Source organism: Perognathus longimembris, chromosome 3, assembly GCF_023159225.1.
Source record: "Perognathus longimembris pacificus isolate PPM17 chromosome 3, ASM2315922v1, whole genome shotgun sequence".
NCBI lineage: Eukaryota > Metazoa > Chordata > Mammalia > Rodentia > Heteromyidae > Perognathus > Perognathus longimembris.
The window spans coordinates 63,235,458-63,256,100 of NC_063163.1; the positions used below are offsets into that span (position 1 = coordinate 63,235,458).

Sequence of the window (20,643 nt, forward strand, 5' to 3'; positions counted from 1 at the left end):
AGACAGGAAAATGAACAAAAAGAACAAGATGCAGGTGGGGACAAAAAAAAATGTCAGAAGGAAAAAGCCTGGCAGAAAGGAGGCCTGACTATAAATTACCTCAAATCTGAGTCCTTTCTGTGTTGCTGTCATAAAGTGCCTGAATCTTAGCTGGGAATATGGCCTAGTGGTAGAGTGCTTGCCTCATATACATGAAGCCCTGGGTTCGATTCCTCAGCACCACATATATAGAAAAAGCCGAAAGTGGTGCTGTGGCTCAAGTGGTAGATTGCTAGCCTTGAGCAGAATTAAGCCAGGAGGGTGCTCAGGCCCTGAGTTCAAGCCCCAGGACTGGCAAAAAAAAAAATGGTGGGGGGGGGGGGTGCTAAGTCTTAGTATTTTGTAGGTTAAAAAAAAAAAGTTGATTTAGCTCATGATCCTGATGACTGGATAACAATGGAATCCTAGCAAGGGCTCCTTGGTTGTACCACACTTTTGTAAGACAGTTGTGCACCAGGAGCTCATGCCTTTTATCCTAGTTACTCAGGAGGCTGAGATCTGAGGATTGGGGTTCAAAACCAGCCATGGCTGAAAAGTCTCTGAGACTCTTACCTTCAATAAACTACAAAAAAGAAAAAGCTGGAAATGGATTGAGTTCAAGCCCCAGGACTGGTGGAAGGAAGGAAAGATGGAAGAGAGGGAAGGAGGGAAGGAGTGGAGAAGGGAGAAACTGGTCCTTCCTTGAAGAAAAGCAGGAGCCCCATCTGTTCAAGGCTCCACCACCTGAACACTGCCACACTGGGGTTCAAGCCACTTCTACCTCATAGTCCCTGGCTGGGGGTAGCTCTCCTAGACTATGAATTGTTTCTTAGCCTAGAGCTAGTGGCTTCCCCCTTCAACCCAAGATACTCATGAGGTTAAGATCTGAGAATTGCAATTTGAAGCCTGCTGGGACAGGAAAGTTCATTAGACTCATAATCTCTAAACAAAAAGTGGGAAGTAGAAGTGTGGCTCAAGTGGTAGAGTGCCAGACTTCAGTAAAAAAAAAAAAAAAAAAAAAAAAGCAAGGGGTAGCATCCAGGCCCTGAGTTCAAGCCCCAGGACTGGCACAAACTTGTTTCTTCTCATCTTCTTTTTGTGGCCGTGGGTTAGGTTGATTGGCGTATTTGGAGCTCAGGGCCTCATATAATAACTAGGTAAACACTGTACCGTGAAGTCTCTCCTAGCCTCTTTGTTACTCTGCTAAGACTTTTTGGCTTGGTGACTCCTTGTCATTTTGCTGTTACAGTTGCTTTTGGAAGAAGTCATCAGCTCAAGCACCCTGAGTCCTGAGGTGAGCGAATTGGTGGAGCTGTTTTGGGCAGAAACCGTGGGCCACTTGGAACACACACTTCTCAAGCCAGTGAACACGATCAGCCTCAACGATGTAAGTCATGTGTTGGTTGAAACGTGATGAGCCTGCTCTCTGCTGTGTTCAATAAGTACAAGCATTCACCTTTACATCATGCTTTGACTGTCTGTAGTGCCTTCCTGCCTATGAATATTGAGAGAATCAAAGATATACAGGCTGACTCAGCTTTCAGGTAGACAGATACACAGAGTGCAAGGTTTCTGTCTAGAGCTCTCATGGGTACAGTTGAGGTGAGGGCTGTGAAACAAGCTTGCATAATATGGTCTCATGGTCAGCAGTTATCTCTCATGCCAGCTCCATTTCCCTGAGACCCATGTGGTCCAGGCACAAACTGCAAAAATAGCTAGGACCCAGTGGCTCAAGCCTGTAATCCTAGCTACTCAGGAAGCTGAGGTATGGGGATCACAGTTTGAAGTCACCCTTGGCAAGAAAGTCCATGAGACTCTTATCTTCAATTAAACACCAAGAAACGGGAAGTAGAGCTGTGGCTGAAATGGTGAAGGGTTAGCCTTGAACAAAAAAAGCTCAGGGACCTAAGTTCAAGCCCCATGACTGGCACCATTTTCCAAAGCAGGATAACCCAGATTATAGGGAAGAGAGGTCAACTGCATTCCTTGGTAAAAGGATTGTTTAAATATAAAAATAATAAACATACAGTCAACTTAATCTACCATAGTAATCAAGAACATTAGCATACTGTGCTGATGGGGTTTGGGTGAAAACTGAACGTTACCTGGCTTGAGGAATATTGTTTTACTGTAGAAACAAAAATTAACAAACTAGCTGCTGGTGGCTCACATATAATCCCAGCTTACTCAAGAGACTAAGATGTAAGGATCAAGGTTTGACACCAGCATGAGCAGAAAAGTCTGTGAGACTCTTATCTTCAATTAATGAGTAAAAAACCCTAGTAGTGGAGCTGCAGCTCAAACGGTAGAGCACTAGCTTTGAGCAAAAAGCTAAAGGACAGAACTGAAGCATGAGTTCAAGCCCCATTACCAGAAAAAAGAGAAAGAAGGAAGAGAAGGAGGAGGAGGAAGAAGAAAGATTACAAATATGCCTGTTTAAAAAATATACATGTTACTTCACTTTGACAATAAAGAATAAGAAAGAAAGTAATCCTGTAGAAGATATGGCCAGCGCTGTCAGTCAGCTGTGACTGACAGAGTCAAAAATATAGATAGATAGATAGATAGATAGATAGATAGATAGATAGATAGATAGATAGATGGATAGACAGACAGATAGATAGATAGATATTCCTGTTTAACTAAACCAAAACCAAGTAAAGATATTTATTAGGCTTTCTACAAAATAAAGTTGACTTATCCTCATTCTCCATTTCCAAGAATCACTACATTTTTGTTCATTTTATTTTAAAAGATAGTGTGGGTGTTCCAAGAAACTAGATGTTTCTGTCGGAAGAGCATTAGGGCTAGTTGGCAGGCCCGAGGGACAGTCTTGGTCCCTACTTAGATGCTCCGCGACCTTGATCTACTTCCTAACAGCCTATCACCTGTCTTACAAAAGGAAGACATGCTTCCAGCTCACCAGAAAATGTTCTTCTGGATTATATGTCTCATTGTAAATCAAGCCAGGTACTGGTGAGTCACTCTTGTAGTCCTAGCTACTCAGGGGTCTGAGATCTGAGGATTGATATTCATAGCCGACCCATAGAAAAGTCCCTAAGACTCTTATGTTCTGTTAATCAGCGATAAGCCAGAAGTGGAGCTGTGGCTCAGTGGTAGAATGTCAACCTTGAATGAAAATGCTAAGCAAGAGTGAGAGGCCCTGTCATGCTCCAATACCAGCACATGTGCATTTTTTGTGTGCCAGTCTTGGGGCTTTAACTCAGGGATGGGCACTGTCCCTGAGCTTTTTTGCACAAAACTAGCATTCTACCACTTGAGCCATAGTTCTGCTCCCAGCCTTTTTCTAGTTAATTGGATATGAGTCTCTTGTACTTTATGCCTAGACTGGCTTTGAAACATGATCCTTAGGTCTCAACCTCTAGAGTAGCTAGGATTACAGGCATGAGCCACAGTGCCTGGCTTTGTTGATACTTTTTGGTCATTATCAAGAGTTGATTTTAACAAGCATATTGGCTTTCTGGTTGAAGGTAAGCAAAGCAGAGGGGACTCTCCTTCTAGTAAGGACAGCCCTGAAGAAAGGTGAAACAATAGAAGAGCTGCAAAAGATGATGGCTGAGTTCTACAGGTTGATCCCCCACAGACATCCAGAAACAGAAGAAGTGAACCTGAGACTGTTAGCTAAGAAAGAAGATCTCTGTCAGGTAAACCTATCACATAAAAACTTAACTTAAAATAGAATGGATTATACTTTTAAAAAAAGTTGATTATAGGTTTATGCCTACAATTACCACCTACTTAGGAGGCAGAGACTGGGAGGATCACAGTTTAAGGCCAGCCAGGCAAAAAGTAAGTGGGACACCCATCCAATCAACAAATTAAGTATGGTGGTTCATGCTTATGATCCCAGGTATGTGGGAGAACATACACAGGAGGATTTGGTGCTGAGAAGAAAAGAAAAAGGGAAAAGTGAGATCTTATCTAAATCGCCTAAACAAAAACAGTCTAGAGGAATGACTCCATCACTAATGCACTTAGCAAGCACAAAGTCGTGAGTTCAGTCCCCAGTACAGAAAGAAGCATAGAGGGAAGGAGGGAGAGATGGAGGGAGGAAGGGAGGAAGGGAGGGAGGGAGGGAGGCCAGGAAGGAAAGGAAGAAGGAAGGGATGGGAAGGAAAGAAAGGAAGAAGGAAAAGAAAGAGAGAAAGGAAAGAGAGAGAAAGAAAAAGAAAGGAAGGAAGGAAGGAAGAGATAGAGAGAAGTCGATGAGGGATGGGGAGGAAAACTGGGAGAGAGCAAGGGAAGGAGTGATATTGTCCAAAAAGAAATGTAACAGCCAGACTTCTGGCAAGCCTTATGTTTAATTCCTAAAAAAAAAAAAAAAAAAAGAAAAAGAAAAGAAAAGAAATCCACTCATGGCTGAGAATGTGGCTTAGTGCCTAGCATGCATGAAACCCTAGGTTCCATTCCTCGGTACCATATACACAGAAAAAGCCAGAAATGGATGCTGTGGCTCAAGTGACAGAGTGCTAACCTTGAGCAAAAAAAGCTCCGTGTCAGTGCCTAGGCCCTGAGTTAAAGCCTCAGGACTGGCAAAGAAAAAAGAAAGAAAGAAAAAGAAATGCACTCTTTACCTAACCCCTCTGGTACCTTTATTATAACCACTCAAAAATTTAAAAACACTGAATGACAGTGACTAGGCCCTGAATTTAAGCCCTAGTACCAGCGCACACACACACATACCCCACACACACACAAATTGATAGTACCTTGCTGTGCTCAGCCTTAGTCCACAGCATCCTATCTGAAGTATTTCTTTGGTTTCATATAGAGGTATCCCCAACTAGAATTTTCTTTTATTAGTTGTTTTGAGACATGATTTCACTAGATTTTTGCTAATGCTGGCCTTGAACTCATAGACTGAAGTGTGATCCTCCTGCCTCAGCCTCCCAAATAGCTGGAACACCCGACTAGCTTTTATTAATTTTAATATACTACTAGCAGAAATATTGAGAGCTTTGGGGGGGACACTGACTTTTTCCAATCCTTTTAAGAAACTACTAATAAAATCGAAATATTAATTCTGATAGGTAACATTTGTGTATCATTTCTACCCACAGCTAGTAAGAGACATGGTTAATGTCTGTGAAACTCATTTGTCCAGGCCCAACCTGCCATCTTTTGCCAAATACCAAGCTTTGAGATGTAAAATTGAGCATGTTGAACAGAATACTGAAGAGTTTTCCAGGGTTGAAAAAGAGGTATTGCAGACTCATTGCAGGTAAGCATAAAGGCAATCAATACCTTGGGAGCTATTCAGATGTAATGCTCTTTGAGATTCATTCTGATAATGAGACTAGGGAGTTAGCTCAGTGGAAGAGTGCTTGCCTAGCAAGTACAGGGCTTAAGTTGTATCCTTAGCACTGGATAACAAAACAAAACATCATTGAACTGTCCTCCGGATCATTACCTGGAAAATTAAATGAATGGAGCTGGAGCCATAACTCACATGGCAGAGCACCTTCCTAGCAAGCCCAATGCCCTGAGTTCAAACCTTAGAACCAATAAATAAACAAAGCTGGGTGCTAGTGGCTCATGCCTGTAATCCTAGCTACTCATGAGGCTGAGCCTGCGCAGGAAAGTCTGTGAGACTCATCTCCAGTTAACTACCAGAAAACCAGAAGTGACACTGTGGCTCAAAATGGTAGAGTGCTAGCCTTGAGGGAAAAGCTCAGGGACAATGCCCAGGCCCTAAGTTCAAGCCAACAAAAAAAATTTTTTTAATAAATAAATAAACATGTATATGTAAAATAATAAATCTAGTCTCAACTACACTTTGTATGTGCTAAGATGGTTGTAATTTTTTTGCTGGTAAACTCTAAGTGTTGGTGAAGATGTGGGGACATCGAAGTGCTCACACAACTGGCTATGAAAATGGTGCAACTGATAGCCTCCAAAAACATAAAATACCTAGGAATAACCTTAAGCAAAGAAGTGAAAGACCTCTTTGATGAGAACTTTAAAAGCTTGAACAACGAAATTAAGTCAGAACTAAGGAAATGGAAAAACCTCCCATGCTCCTGGATTGGGAGGATTAATATAATCAAAATGGCAATATTGCCAAAGGCTATCTACAAATTCAATGCAATACCCATTAATATCCCAACACCATTTTTTAATGAAATAGAGGAAGCAATCCAGAAATTCATATGGAACAATAAGAGACCTAGAATAGCAAAAACAATCCTAAGCAGAAAGAACAGTGCTGGAGGAATTACAATACCCAACTTCAAGCTGTATTATAAAGCTGTAGTAATAAAAACAGCTTGGTATTGGCACTGGAACAGGCCTGAAGACCAATGGAACAGAATTGAAGACCCAGAAATGAACCCACAGAACTACTACTTAATCTTTTTTTTTTTTTTTGGCCAGTCCTGGGCCTTGGACTCAGGGCCTGAGCACTGTCCCTGGCTTCTTCCCGCTCAAGGCTAGCACTCTGCCACTTGAGCCACAGCGCCACTTCTGGCCGTTTTCTGTGTATGTGGTCCTGGGGAATCAAACCTAGGGCCTCGTGTATCCGAGGCAGGCACTCTTGCCACTAGGCTATAGCCCCAGCCCCTCCTACTTAATCTTTGATAAAGGAGCTAAAACAATAGTATGGAAGAAAGATAGCCTCTTTAACAAATGGTGCTGGCAAAACTGGCTCAACACATGCAACAAACTAAAACTAGATCTTTATATATCACCCTGCACCAAAATCAATTCCAAATGGATTAAAGACCTCGAAATCAAAACAGACACCCTGAAAAGACTTAAGGAAGGAGTAGGAGAAACACTTGGGCTCCTTGGCGCAGGACGGAACTTCCTTAACAAAGACCCAGAAAGGCTACAAATCAAAGAAAGGTTGGACAAATGGGATTGCATCAAACTGCAGAGCTTCTGCACGGCAAAGGACATAGCTCGCAAAATAAACAGAAAGCCCACAGACTGGGAGAAGATCTTTACTGGCCATTCAATGGACAAAGGCCTCATATCTAAAATATATGCAGAACTAAAAAAATTGCCTTCCTTCAAAACAAAACCGCAAAGAACCAATAGCCTCCTCATCAAGTGGGCTAAAGACTTACAAAGAGACTTCTCTGATGAGGAAATGAGAATGGCCAAAAGACATATGAAAAAGTGCTCTACATCACTGGCCATAAAAGATATGCAAATCAAAACAACATTGAGATTCCATCTTACCCGGTAAGAATGTCATATATCAAGAAAACTAACAATAACAATGGTTGGAGGGGATGTGGCCAAAAGGGAACCCTACTTCACTGTTGGTGGGAATGTAAACTGGTTCAGCCACTCTGTCAAGCAGTATGGAGATTCCTCAGAAGGCTAAATATAGAACTCCCCTATGACCCAGCAGCCCCACTTTTGGGTATCTATCCAAAAGACCACAAACAAAATGACAGTAATGCCACCAGCACAACAATGTTCATCGCAGCACAATTTGTCATAGTGAGAATCTGGAACCAACCCAGATGCCCCTCAGTAGACGAATGGATCAGGAAAATGTGGTACATATACACAATGGAATTTTATGCCTCTATCAGAAAGAATGACATTGTCCCATTTGTAAGGAAATGGAAGGACTTGGAAAAAATTATACTAAGTGAAGTGAGCCAGACCCAAAGAAACATGGACTCTATGGTCTCCCTTATTGGGAATAAGTAGTACAGGTTTAGGCAAGTCATAGCAGAGCATCACAAGGCCCAATAGCTATACCCTTATGAACACATAAGATGATGATAAGTGAAATGAACTCTATGTTAGGAGACAATTGTTATATCACAGTTGTAACTACTTTCAACGTCCCATGTGTATCTGTAGCTTCTATTATTGATGATGTTCTTATATCACCTTCCTGTGGTTGTACCTATACTATCTCTGTAATCTTATATGAGTATATTGGAAACCGTGTATACTGGTATTGGAACTAGGAAATTGAAAGGGAATACCAAAATTGAGAGACACAGGGTAAAAAAAGACAAACAACTACAAAAGCAATACTTGCAAAACTGTTTGGTGTAAGTGAACTGAACATCTCAGTGGGGGAAAGGGTAAGGGGGAGGGGGGAAGGGGGATATGAGGGACAAGGTAACAAACAGTACAAGAAATGTATCCAATGCCTAACGTATGAAACTGTAACCTCTCTGTACATCAGTTTGATAATAAAAATTGGAGAAAAAAAAAAAAAAGAAAATGGTGCAACTGGGCTGGGAATGTGGCCTCGTAGTAGAGTGCTTGCCTAGCATGCATGAAGCCCTGGGTTCGTTTCCTCAGCACCACATAAACAGAAAAAGCCGGAAGTGGTGCTGTGGCTCAAGTGGTAGAGTGCTAGCCTTAAGCAAAAAAGAAGCCAGGAACAGTATTCAGGTCCTGACTTCAAGCTCCAGGACTGGCAAAAAAAAAAAAAAAATGGAGCAACCATTGTTTGGGTGAGTGTTCAATAAATTAAACACAGAATTACTGTGTAACTAGCAACTTCATTCCTAGTTGTTCTTATTGTTGCTGTTTGTTTGATGTGCCACTACTAGGGCTTAGATATTAGAACTGGTAGCTAGAATTACATGTATGAGCCTCTGGTGCCTGGCTGTGTGTGTTCCAATTTTTATGAAATATCAGGAATAAATAAATCTGTGGAAACAAAAGCAAATGTCTAGTGCTGTGGGGACCAGAGATTACCACCAGGTGGGTATGAAGACTCTTTTGGAGTAATGAAATGGTTTGGAACTACACAGAAGTGGTGGTTGTGGGACGTTTTGGATGTATTGAACACTTTTAAGTTGTACACTTAGAGTGGTTAACTTTATGTTATGTAATTGTGTGTGTGTGTGGGGGTGTGTGTGTGTGTGTGTGTGTACTGGATTTAACACAGGGCCTTGAACTCTTGCTGACTGGCTTTTTCCTTTAAGGCTGCTCTCTACCACTTGAGCCACAGCTCCACTTCTAGCTTTTGCTGGTTAATTGGAGATAAGAGTTGCACAGGTTTTCCTGCCCAGGCTGGGTTTGAACTGTGATCCTCATATCTCAGCCTCATGAGTAACTAGGATTATAAGTGTGATGCTGGCACCCAGCATCAAAGAATTTTCTTTCTTTCTTTTTTTTTAATAATTTATTAATTAAACAAAAATTTTTGACAAGGTGTTGTGCACAAGGGGTACAGTTACATAGTAGGGCAGTGTGTACATTTCTTTTTTTTTTTTTTTTGCCAGTCCTGGGGCTTGGACTCAGGGCCTGAGCACTGTCCCTGGCTTCTTTTTGCTCAAGGCTAGCACTCTGCCACTTGAGCCACAGCGCCGCTTCTGGCCGTTTTCTGCATATGTGGTGCTGGGGAATCGAACCTAGGGCCTCGTGTATCCGAGGCAGGCACTCTTGCCACTAGGCTATATCTCCAGCCCGTGTGTACATTTCTTGTGATATCTTACACCCTGTTTTTCTTTCCCTTCCCTAGGTCAGGTAGACATATATAATACACAGTGTACCAAGAACATATACAATAGCCACATGGCCTATGCCAAAGGAAATTCGCCTAGGGCTTTAAATGTAATGTTGACAGTAGACACTATGTCAACAATAGTCTTATATGAACGTACATACATAGCTTTTGAGCTATTGTGATCCACTGAGAAGTCTATTTTTTTTTTTTTTTTTTGGCCAGTCCTGGGCCTTGGACTCAGGGCCTGAGCACTGTTCCTGGCTTCTTTTTGCTCAAGGCTAGCACTCTTCCTCTTGAGCCACAGCGCCACTTCTGGCCGTTTTCTATATATATGGTGCTGAGGAATCAAACCCAGGGCTTCATGTATACGAGGCAAGCACTCTTGCCACTAGGCCATATCCCCAGCCCCTCCCCTCAGATTATTTTTTGAGATAGTGTCTTGAATTTTTTCCCAGGCCAACCTGGACCATGATCCTCCCATTAATAATACCTGATGCAGCTGGGACGACAGTTATATATCATGCCTCCCCTTTTTATTAATTTACTTTATGGTTATTATTGAGGTGATATACAAAGGGATGACAGTTATGTGAGTCAGGTAATGAGTACATTTCTGCTCATATACCGTCTTCTGTTCCCTCACTTTCTACCAGTCCCTCCCACAAGTTGTGTAGTTCACTTTCATTAATGTCCAGCACACTCCACTGCTGCACTTTTTCACCCTTTTTCCTCAAGTTCTGTGCCCTCGCCTCCCAGATATACAGGTGAATACACCACACATGAGGTAAAGAATACAGAATCATCAGATAAAGAAAAAACAGAATGATCAGATAAAGAAAACTCTTTTGGTCCCACTGTAGTGAGTGTCTAGAATCCTATGTAATTTGGCATATCCCAGTGCATTTTAGATTTAACTTCTGCATATCAGAGTACATGTGCTGTTAGTCTCTTTGATCTTGGATTACCGCACTTAATATGATTTGTTCTAGGTGCATCCACTTCTCTGCAAATGACATTATTTTATTCTTTCTAATGGCTATGTAAAATGCCATTGTATCACATATTTTGGATCCACTCATCTATTATGGGCCTTAGTCTGATGTATTGCTGGTAAAGATATTTTCCCAATTGGTTGGCTGTCTTTCTAGTTAGGAACTATGTCCTTTGCTGTGCAGAAACTTTTTAGTTTGATATAATACCATTTGTCAAATCTCCCTCCCTCTGCTGTGCCCCTGAGACTCTTTTCAAAAAGTTTCTGTCTCTGCCCATGTGCAAAATTCATGAAATCAGTTCCTTGACAATGGACATTTAAGAATATGTCTTTTTTTTTTTTTTTTTTTTTTTGCCAGTCCTGGGGCTTGGACTCAGGGCCTGAGCACTGTCCCTGGCTTCTTTTTGCTCAAGGCTAGCACTCTGCCTCTTGAGCCACAGCACCACTTCTGGCCTTTTCTATATATGTGGTGGTGAGGAATCAAACCCAGGGTTTCATGTATACGAGGCAAGCACTCTTGCCCTTAGGCCATGTTTCCAGCCCACAATGGACATTTAAGTTTGGGGCCATTTTCGATGAATAATTATATTTTCTTTTGCTTCCAACTATGCAATCTCAAGTTTATCTTTTTGATCCTTACAGTGAAAGTCCAGGAGACATCTTGCAGATATTTCGAATTGGCAGGGTGAATGAAGCCACAGAGTTTCTGAGCAAACTTGGCAATGTGAAACCCCTGTTGCATGGATCCCCTGTACAAAACTTCGTTGGAATTTTGTCCCGGTAAGCATATGCCATCTATTTTTCAGAGTTTTCCAAACTGAAAAATGTGAAGCTATTTTACTTTCTTTTCCACTCATTTTTTTCTGAACTATAGAAATCTCTAATCCCTGCAACGTCAAAGTAAACAAACACTGGGCTGGGGATATAGCCTAGCGGCAAGAGTGCCTGCCTCGGATACACGAGGCCCTAGGTTCGATTCCCCAGCACCACATATACAGAAAACGGCCAGAAGTGGCGCTGGGGCTCAAGCGGCAGAGTGCTAGCCTTGAGCAGGAAGAAGCCAGGGACAGTGCTCAGGCCCTGAGTCCAAGGCCCAGGACTGGCAAAAAAAAAAAAAAAAAAAAAAAAAGTGAACAAACACTGGTCTTTTCCATACAAGTAACTTTAAATTCAGTTCATAATTTAAATTTTATGTGTATTTTAAAGTGTGTTTCCTAGGAATGGATTGTTCTTGAAAGACTGGCCTTGTCATATGAAGAAAGTGATTCCACACTTCATGACTCTTCCATGTCGATCTGGTCTTAGAACAAAACTTGAGAAGAAGGGTCAGAGCTAGGCGCTTTATAGCTCACACCTGTAATCCTAGCTACTCAGGAGACTAAGATCTGACAATCAGGGTTTGATGCCAGCTGAAACAGGAAAGTCTGAGTCTCTTAGCTCTGATTAACCATCAAAAAGATAGAAGTGGAACTATGGCTCAAGAGGTAGAACAAACAGCCTTGACTGAAAACTCCAAGTGAGACTGCAAGGACCTGAGTTCAAACCTCAGTGCCACCAAAAATTTAAAAAAGAAATAAACTGCTGGGGATATGGCCTAGTAGCAAGAGTGCTTGCCTTGTATACATGAAATCCTGGGTTCAATTCCCCAGCACCACATATATAGAAAATGGCCAGAAGTGGCACTGTGGCTCAAGTGGCAGAGTGCTAGCCTTGAGCAAAAAGAAGCCATGGACAGTGCTCAGGCCAAGGCCAAGGCCCAGGACTGGCCAAAAAAATAAATAAATAAATAAACTGAAAAACTTAGGAACTGGAGAATATGGTAAAAATAGCTTTTATGTCTGTGGAATGAAGTGCTTCAGTATAGGGATAAATAGAGAACCAGTTGGAAAAATATGAAATTAGACCTTTCATTCTTTAAACTCCATATAGAGCAAAGATTTAAATATTTACAATGAAACCATAAATAATACTAAGTGATGGATGAGGTAGAGTGTTCATTTAACATGATGGAAACTTGTTTTTTTTTAATCATCTTTGAGTAGAAATAACCTTTCTATGCAACACCAAGTATCAAAAGCAATTTCATAAAATTAATTAAGCCAGGAGCTGTGGCTCACATCTGTCATCCTAGCTACTCAGGAGACAGAGATCTAAAGATCTAAGTGCAAAAGCCTGCCAGGAAAGGTTAAGTGGTAGAGTACTAGCCTTGTCTGAAAAAGCCAAGAGAGAATTCCAGGCCCCAGAGCAAGCTCCAGTACCAGGACAAAAAAGGAAGGAAGGAAGAAGAAAGGAACCCAGGAAGGATTAAACCACCTAATGCAAAATTCACACTGTACATAACATAACGGAAGGCATCACCTAAGGGATGCCTCCCTTTCAAAGGGCTAACCGTGGTTTTGCTCTGTCAAGTTCTCTGAGAGCTCTAAATCCAACATAAACTAGTATGAGGTCATGAACAAGGGAGAGATTTGGTCAGGACTGGGTTTACCATGGGCCTTACCAAAGGAGGCAAGAACTTTGACCCTTGGGTCTTGTATGATAGGACTGTAGCAATAAGGGCCAAGGAGAGTGTTAGCTACATCGGGGTAACCAATCAATCATTAGTGGCCTGAAGTTCACTCATAGATAGAATTTACAGAAGTGTGTGCCAGGGCCTTACATTCACTTCAAGAGCTTTGCTTCTAGAAAGGAAGGCCTGACTCATCCTAGGCATAAGTGTTTTGGTTCTCACTTTTAGATGGTTAAATAGAAAATATAGGACAGTCTTTAGCTCTGTGATTTGTAAAAAAGATACCCAAAATAAAAGCAATCAGAAACCAAAAAAAAAAAAAAAAGAACTGTGACCAGCTACCTAGTGATGGTCAAGACAGTGTTAAGAAACAAACTTTATCTTGGGACATGTTAATGGTATGGAGAGGTCCCTTAGGGACCTTGGATTCTCTGGGGGTACCCTCAGAGAATTCTTGTGGGACCTTCTGAATCTAAAACTTGTACAAAAGAGTGAAATATTTGAGTAGAACCTAAGTATTCCTACCTGTGTATTTTACACCATATCTAGATGACTATTTTTTTGAAATGTATTTATTGTTACTGTAAAGGTGATATATAGAAGGGTTACAGTTATATAAGTTAGATAGAGTACATTTCTTTTTGCCAATGTCATCTCTTCCCTTCCTCTCTCCCAGTTTTTCTGTCCTGTGCCCACCTATGAGTTACCATAGTTCATTATCTAGTATCACTGCTGCATTTGTTCACCCTTTGCCCCTCCATTTCTGTGCCTCCCCTTACACTCCCACAAACAGATAAATGAACAAACAAGACAAAGGGAACTGGAAATAAGAACAGCAACAAAAAAGAAAAACCCTCTTGTTTCCATTTCCTGGAGCTCATTTCCATAAATATTATTTTATATGATCATATGCACATAGCTATTGCACCTTTGTGTTCCTCTCCTAAGAATATCCTCCTTTAGTCTCACTGTGTGAATACCTAGAGACCTGTAGGGTTTACCATGTCCCAGGATATTTTTTTTGTCTTTAACCATCTAGTGTGTTCATTTGTAGATTTATAGGCACATTCTAGTTACCAAAAATGAGGGAAAACATGAAACCTATGAAACCTATGTTTCTCTGGGTGTGGCTTACTTCACTTAATATAATTTTTTCCAACTCTTTCCTTTCCATTTCCTTACAAATGGTACAATATCATTCTTTCTGATGGAAGCATATTTTATATATATTACATTTATATATAATATTTATATATTAAATATATATTACATAATATATATTACTATATATATATATTACATTTTCTTGATCCATTTGTCCACTGAGAGGCATCTGGGTTGATTCCATATCTTGGCTATGGTAAATAATGCTGGAATAGACATGGTTGTGCTGGTATCCTTAGTGTGGTGTTGCTTGTCATCTATAGGATAAATGCACAGGAGTGGAATTGTTAGATCCTAGGGAAGGTCTATGTTTAGTCTTTTGAGGAAACTCTATACTGCTTTCCAGAGTGATAGAACAAGTTTGCATTCCCACCAACAGTGTAGTAGAGTTCCCTTTTCTTATAGTGGCCATTCTAATAACTGAGGTGAGGTGGAATCTCAATGTTGTTTTGATTTGCATTTCTTTTATAGTCAGTGATGTTGAATATTTCTTCATGTGTCTTTTGGCCATTCTTGCTTCTTCTATGAAGTCTCTTTTCCTGTCTTTAGTAGATGAATGACTTGTTGGGTTTTGGTTTTTTGTTTGTTAGTTAGTTTGTTTTGTTTTGTTTTGTGCCTGGACTGGCACTTTAACTCAGGGCCTCGAAGTCTTACTTGGCTTTTACTCAAGGCTGGTACTCTACCACTTGAGCCATACCTTCGATTCTGGCTTTCTTCTGGTTAATTGGAGATAAGAGTATCACAGATTTTTCTGCCCCGAGATGGTGTTGAACCTCGATCCTCAAATCTTAGCTACTTAGAAGACTAAGAAGCTAGGATTACAGGTATGAGTTACCAGCATTTGCGTTCCAGATAACTTGTATTATCTCACACAATGGGAATTTCATGGAAGCAATTGCTGTGCAGAGTTGTTTAGAGAAAATGATAACAAAAAATTATCTGGCCATGTTCAGTACAGACAGAATTTTTTTGCTGAATATTCTCAATCTGTGGTTGGTTGAATGCAAGAATGTGGAACCCACAGAGAGGCCAAATACACTTTGCTTATTCCCATTTCTGCTAGAATTGCAAGGCTCTGATAAATGATTTTTTTTTCTTCTAGTAATGCATTCTAATGTTCTTTTCTTTTCAGTGGGTTGCTTTTACCCAAAGTAGTTGAAGATCATGGAGTGCAAAGAACAGACATTGGGAATCTTGGGAGTGGAATTTATTTCAGTAATTCACTCAGGTCAGTGTGCTCCATCGTGTGTGTGTGTGTGTGTGTGTGTGTGTTTTGTTCCAGTGATGGGGCTTGAACTCAGGGCCTGGGCTCTGTCCCTGAGATTTTGGTGCTCAAGGCTAGTGTTCTACCACTTGAGCTACAGCTTCAATTCTAGCTTTTGGTGGTTAACTAAAGAAAAAAGTCTCACAGACTTTTGTGCTCCAGCTGGCTTTGAACCATAATCCTCAGATCCCAGCCTCCTGAGTAACTAGGATTACAGAAGTAATCTGTAATCTATACCCAGAGAAGTGCACTTCTATCTTGACTATTTTGTCACATGAGGTCAGGAGTGGAATTGTTCACTTGTGACATTGTATCAATGCTCAAAAAGTTTTGCATTTGGGAGCATTTCAGATTTTGGTTGCATATTTTAGGATTAGGGATTCTTGGCATGAATTTCCTGTTTATGTAGTGATGTTGGATGTAGCTGTAAATAACAGATATATACTTATTTCTATACATGCGCAGCTCAAGCAGTAAATATGCACACCCAGGAAGTACAGATGGCTCCAGATTCCTGCTCATCTGCGATGTAGCCCTCGGAAAGTGTTTGGACTTAACCAGGAAGAACTTTTCCTTAACGGAGGCACCACAAGGCTATGACAGTGTGCATGGAGTGTCAGAAGCAGCCTCTGTACCCACAGACTTTGAGGTATGGTTTTTTTTTTTTGCCAGTCCTGGGCCTTGGACTCAGGGCCTGAGCACTGTCCCTGGCTTCTTCTCGCTCAAGGCTAGCACTCTGCCGCTTGAGCTACAGCACCGCTTCTGGCGGTTTTCTGTATATGTAGTGCTGGGAATCGAACCTAGGGCCTCGTGTATCCGAGGCAGGCACTCTTGCCACTAGGCCATATCCCCAGCCCTGAGGTATGTTTAACATTAGGAAACAACGAGGGGCTGGGAATGTGGCCTAGTGGTAGAAAGCTTGCCTTGTATACGTGAAGTCCTGGGTTCAATTCCTCAGCACCATTTAAACAGAAAAAGCCAGAAGTGGCACTGGGGCTCAAGTTGGTAGAGAGTTAGCCTGAACAAAAAGAAGCCAGGGACAGTGCTCAGGCCCTGAGTTCAAGCCCCAGGACTGGCAGTGTGTGTGTGTGTGTGTGTGTGTGTGTGTGTGTGTGTACACACACACACACACACACAGAGAGAGAGAGAGGCAGGACTGAGTACTAGTGCTCATTTCTATAATCCTAGCTACTCAGGAGGCTGAGATCTGAGGACTATGATTCAAAGCCAGCTTGGACAAGAAAGTGCCTGCGACTCTTATATCCAGTTAAACTGCCCCAAAAAAGCCAGAAGTAGACCTCTGGCTCAAGTGGTAGCCTTGGGCCAAATGAAGCTCAGGGATAGGGCCCAGTCCCTGACTGGCAAAAAAACAAAGAGCAACAACAACAACAAAAAACCCTGCCAAAACAGGCTAAAAGGAGCTTGAGTGCCTGAAGAACAGGCTCAGGTTTTTTGCATCTGTTTCATTTAAATAATTACTCTTTTTCTGCCAGGGTGCTGGTTGCTCACGCCTGTAATCCTATCTAGTCAAGAGACTAAAATCCAAATATAGAGGTTCAAAGCCAGCTTTAGGCAGACAAATTTAAGAGACTCTTGTTTCCAGTTTAAAAATCTGAAAGTAGAAATGTGGCTCCCCCCCCCCTTTTTTTTTTGCCTTGAGCAAAAAAGCCTAACAATAGCTTAAATCCCCAAGTTCAAGCATCAGTACTGATATACAATAATAACAATAATGAGTGTATTTCTTCATTCTTCATTCAATATCACATGTGCAAGTATTTTTGTGAGAACACTGCCCATAAAGACTTGTTCTTATTGTTGTCACTGTTATTTTACCACCAATCAATTTCTGTGTGTTCTAGGATGATGAATTTGTTGTATATAAAACCAACCAGATTAAAATGAAATACCTTATTAAATTTCGCTTGCCTGGAGACCAAATAAAGGACTTTCATCCACATATTAATACTGACTTAGAGGAATTTAGGCCTGAGGACTTAATTTGTTCAAATATTGAAGGTAAGATAATTTTGTTGGCAGTTTTATGTGATAATGTTTCTAGAACTGTAACATAGCTGATTTTTTTGTTTTGGTTTGGGTTCTCTTGTCAGTGGCTTGAACTCAGGGCCTGAGCACTGTCCTTGGCTTCTTTTTGCTCAAGGCTAGCACTCTACCTCTTAAGCTACAGTGTCACTTCCAGCTTTTTCTGTTTATGTGATGCTGAGAATCGAACCCAGGGCTTCATGAATGCTAGGTAAGCACTCTACTGCTAAGCCACATTCTCAGCCCCGTAACACAGATTTTCAGTGGGATTTATATTTATGTTTGGTAATAATATCTTGAACCTTATAAATATTTCATTTTTAAAATTTTGTCCACAAAAAAAAAAAAAAAAGATAGGGCTGGGAATATGGCCTAGTGGCAAGAACACTTGCCTCGTATACATGAAGCCCTGGGTTCAATTCCCCAGCACCACATATATAGAAAATGGCCAGAAGTGGCGCTGTGGCTCAAGTGGCAGAGTGCTAGCCTTGAGCAAAAAGAAGTCAGGGACAGTGCTCAGGCCCTGAGTCCAAGGCCCAGGGCTGGCAAAAACAAAAAACAAAAAAACAAGATATTTGGGCTGGGGATATAGCCTAGCGGCAAGAGTGCCTGCCTCGGATACACGAGGCCCTAGGTTCGATTCCCCAGCACCACATATACAGAAAACGGCCAGAAGCGGCGCTGTGGCTCAAGTGGCAGAGTGCTAGCCTTGAGCGGGAAGAAGCCAGGGACAGTGCTCAGGCCCTGAGTCCAAGGCCCAGGACTGGCAAAAAAAAAAAAAAAACCAAGATATTTGATCAAACTTCTGTATCATGACATTTGAATGCCTATGATAAGCTTATTCTTCAGACATAGCCAACACTAAAACCTATTATATGGATCCATTTCTTAATTACTAAAAACAGAGTACCTAGATATGTTATAAAGAAAAGAGGCAAAAAAAAAAAAGAGGCTTTACTCGTAGGCATCTATACAGGTCAGAATACAGTAAAGACACTTGTACAACCATGTTCATTGCCACTATAGCCACATTATAGAAACAGCTGAGATACCCTTCAACTGATTGAGTGGATCAAAACAATTTGATACATATATACAATGGAAATTTACTCATCTATTAGAATATTACATCATTTGCAAGGAAATGGAGAGACCTCGGACAAATCATGTTATGTGAAGTAAGCCAGGCTTAGACAAATAGTACGTTTCCTTTCATATGTGGAAGCTATGTCTAAAAGACACATAATATATACAGGGTTTAATATGTTTACACACAAACTGACTAAAGGACAGTATACCTAGGGGAGGCATCCAAAGGGGTAAGTCCTCTGAGCATCTGAAGTACAGTTTATCAAAACAAACGCTAGGAAGGGGAAACAATTTTTTGGAGGGGGAAGAAATATAGGAATAGAAGGAGGAAGGGTGAGCAAATGAAGTTATTGTTTTCAGTGTATACTGTTAAAAATGAATGATGTAACTTGTACATAGGGACTAGAGGGGATTTCTTTTTTTTTTTTTGCTGGTCCTGGGACTTGAACTCTGGACCTGGGTGCTCAGTACTAGTGCTCTACCACAGCTTCACTTCTGCCTCTTTGTGGTTAAATGGAGTGAAGAGTCTCACAGACTTTTCTGCCAGGGCTGGCTTTGAACTGTGATCCTCATATATCAGCCTCCTGAGTAGCTAGGATTCCGGGTATGAGCCAGTGGCACCCAGCAAAAGGAGGTTTCTTTAGCTCACAGTTTTAGAGGCTCCAGGGCTAAGCAGTAGCATCAGTTACACTCTGATGATGATCTCCTAGAAGATGGGATCACAGCAGGAATGTATAGTAGAGGGAAAGATCACACCAGGAGACAAAGCCGGAGAAAGGCAGGGCTGGTAAACAGGTCCTACCTCTTAAACATCTAAACATCATCATTCTGCGGAGTCAGATTCTAACACATGAACCTTTAGGGGACAAACCCAGTTCAGGAGATCCGTAGAATCATTTTAAGATTCATAATAGGTATAGAAGCTTTAGATTCAGGAAGATTGTCTTTGCATGCAAACTCTTAGTAGGCTATGCAGTCTTGGATAAATCACATAGTCTGTCTGTACTTCTTTCCCGTCAAATGGGAATAAGAACAAGACCTGTATCATTAAGTGCTGGGTATAATCCTAGCACATGGGAGGCTGAAAGGCAGGAAGATCCAAGTTCCAGGCCAACCTGAGTTACATATTGAAACCCAGTATCAAAAATCAATTAATCTAAACCAGGCATGGGTGGGTCATACCTGTAATCCTAGCTATTAAGAAAGTTGCAATTTGAGTATTGCAGTTCAAAGCTGGGCAGGACAGTCTGTGCAACTTTTATCCCAATTAACCAGGAAAAAGCCAGAAGAACTGTGGCTCAGTGGTAGAGCACCAGCTGTGAGCAAAGCATCGAGGTGAAAGTGCCTGAGTTCAAGCCTAGTACTGGCATGTGCTCATGTGCATATGGGCAAGCTCACTCTCTCTCTCTCTCTCTCTCTCTCTCTCTCTGTCTCACACACACACACACACACACACACACACACACACACACACACACACAATGATGTCTGTAAGCCTCTAGTTTTAAACGGCAAAGGCTGGAGATGTAGCTTAATGGTAGAGCATTTGCCTTGCATGTGTGAGACCCTGGGTTTAACCTTTATCACTACAAAATATACAAATGTTTTAAAAGTAGAACTAAAAGGTAAAAGTGTCTCTTGAGAACATTGCCCCAATTTTCCTTGAGTGGGCTTAACTTTTCAGAATTGGCAATTCCAAAACATAAAATGTCATCGAGATTTGGTAATGCATCTACAATCTCAGCACTTGGAAGGCTGAGATAGGAGGATTCTGAGTTCAAGGTCAGCCTGGGCTACATAGTGAGAGCTCATCTCAAAATAAGCAAACAAACAAATCTTAGCATCAGGTGTTAGATTGCACCTGTAATTCTAGCTACTCAGGAGACTGAGATCTGAGGAATCCAAATTGAAACCAGCTCAAACAGACAAATGTGAGAGACTTATCTCCAATTAATCACCAAAAAGCCAAAAATGGATCTGTGGCTCAGATGGTTGAATGCCAGCCTTGAACAAAAAAGCCAAGCAAGAAATTGAGGTCCTAAATGCAAACCCAGTATCAGAAAAACAAACAAACAAAGGAAACATTGCATTATTTATTCATATTTTTCAAAATATTC

General features: G+C 41.3%; 1 protein-coding gene and 1 long non-coding RNA gene across 5 annotated transcripts in view; one reads left to right on the forward strand and one right to left on the reverse strand.

Annotated features, from left to right (window-relative positions):
• The window catches only part of Parp4 (poly(ADP-ribose) polymerase family member 4), an 87,609-nt gene that overhangs the window by 20,015 nt on the left and 46,951 nt on the right, over window positions 1–20,643 (forward strand). For all 4 annotated transcript variants that reach the window (XM_048341676.1, XM_048341675.1, XM_048341678.1 and 1 more), the window contains exons 8-14: window positions 1,268–1,405; window positions 3,510–3,683; window positions 5,100–5,260; window positions 11,103–11,240; window positions 15,266–15,361; window positions 15,863–16,046; window positions 17,257–17,413. In XM_048341676.1, the coding sequence (XP_048197633.1) occupies window positions 1,268–1,405; window positions 3,510–3,683; window positions 5,100–5,260; window positions 11,103–11,240; window positions 15,266–15,361; window positions 15,863–16,046; window positions 17,257–17,413 (1,048 nt within the window). The remainder of the gene's footprint in view (window positions 1–1,267; window positions 1,406–3,509; window positions 3,684–5,099; window positions 5,261–11,102; window positions 11,241–15,265; window positions 15,362–15,862; window positions 16,047–17,256; window positions 17,414–20,643) is intronic.
• Window positions 11,909–18,733, reverse strand: LOC125348452. The gene is made up of 3 exons (XR_007210374.1): window positions 18,721–18,733; window positions 16,837–16,839; window positions 11,909–11,970 (listed from the first exon to the last, which is right to left on the reverse strand). It is a non-coding gene; the product is annotated as an uncharacterized LOC125348452 (long non-coding RNA).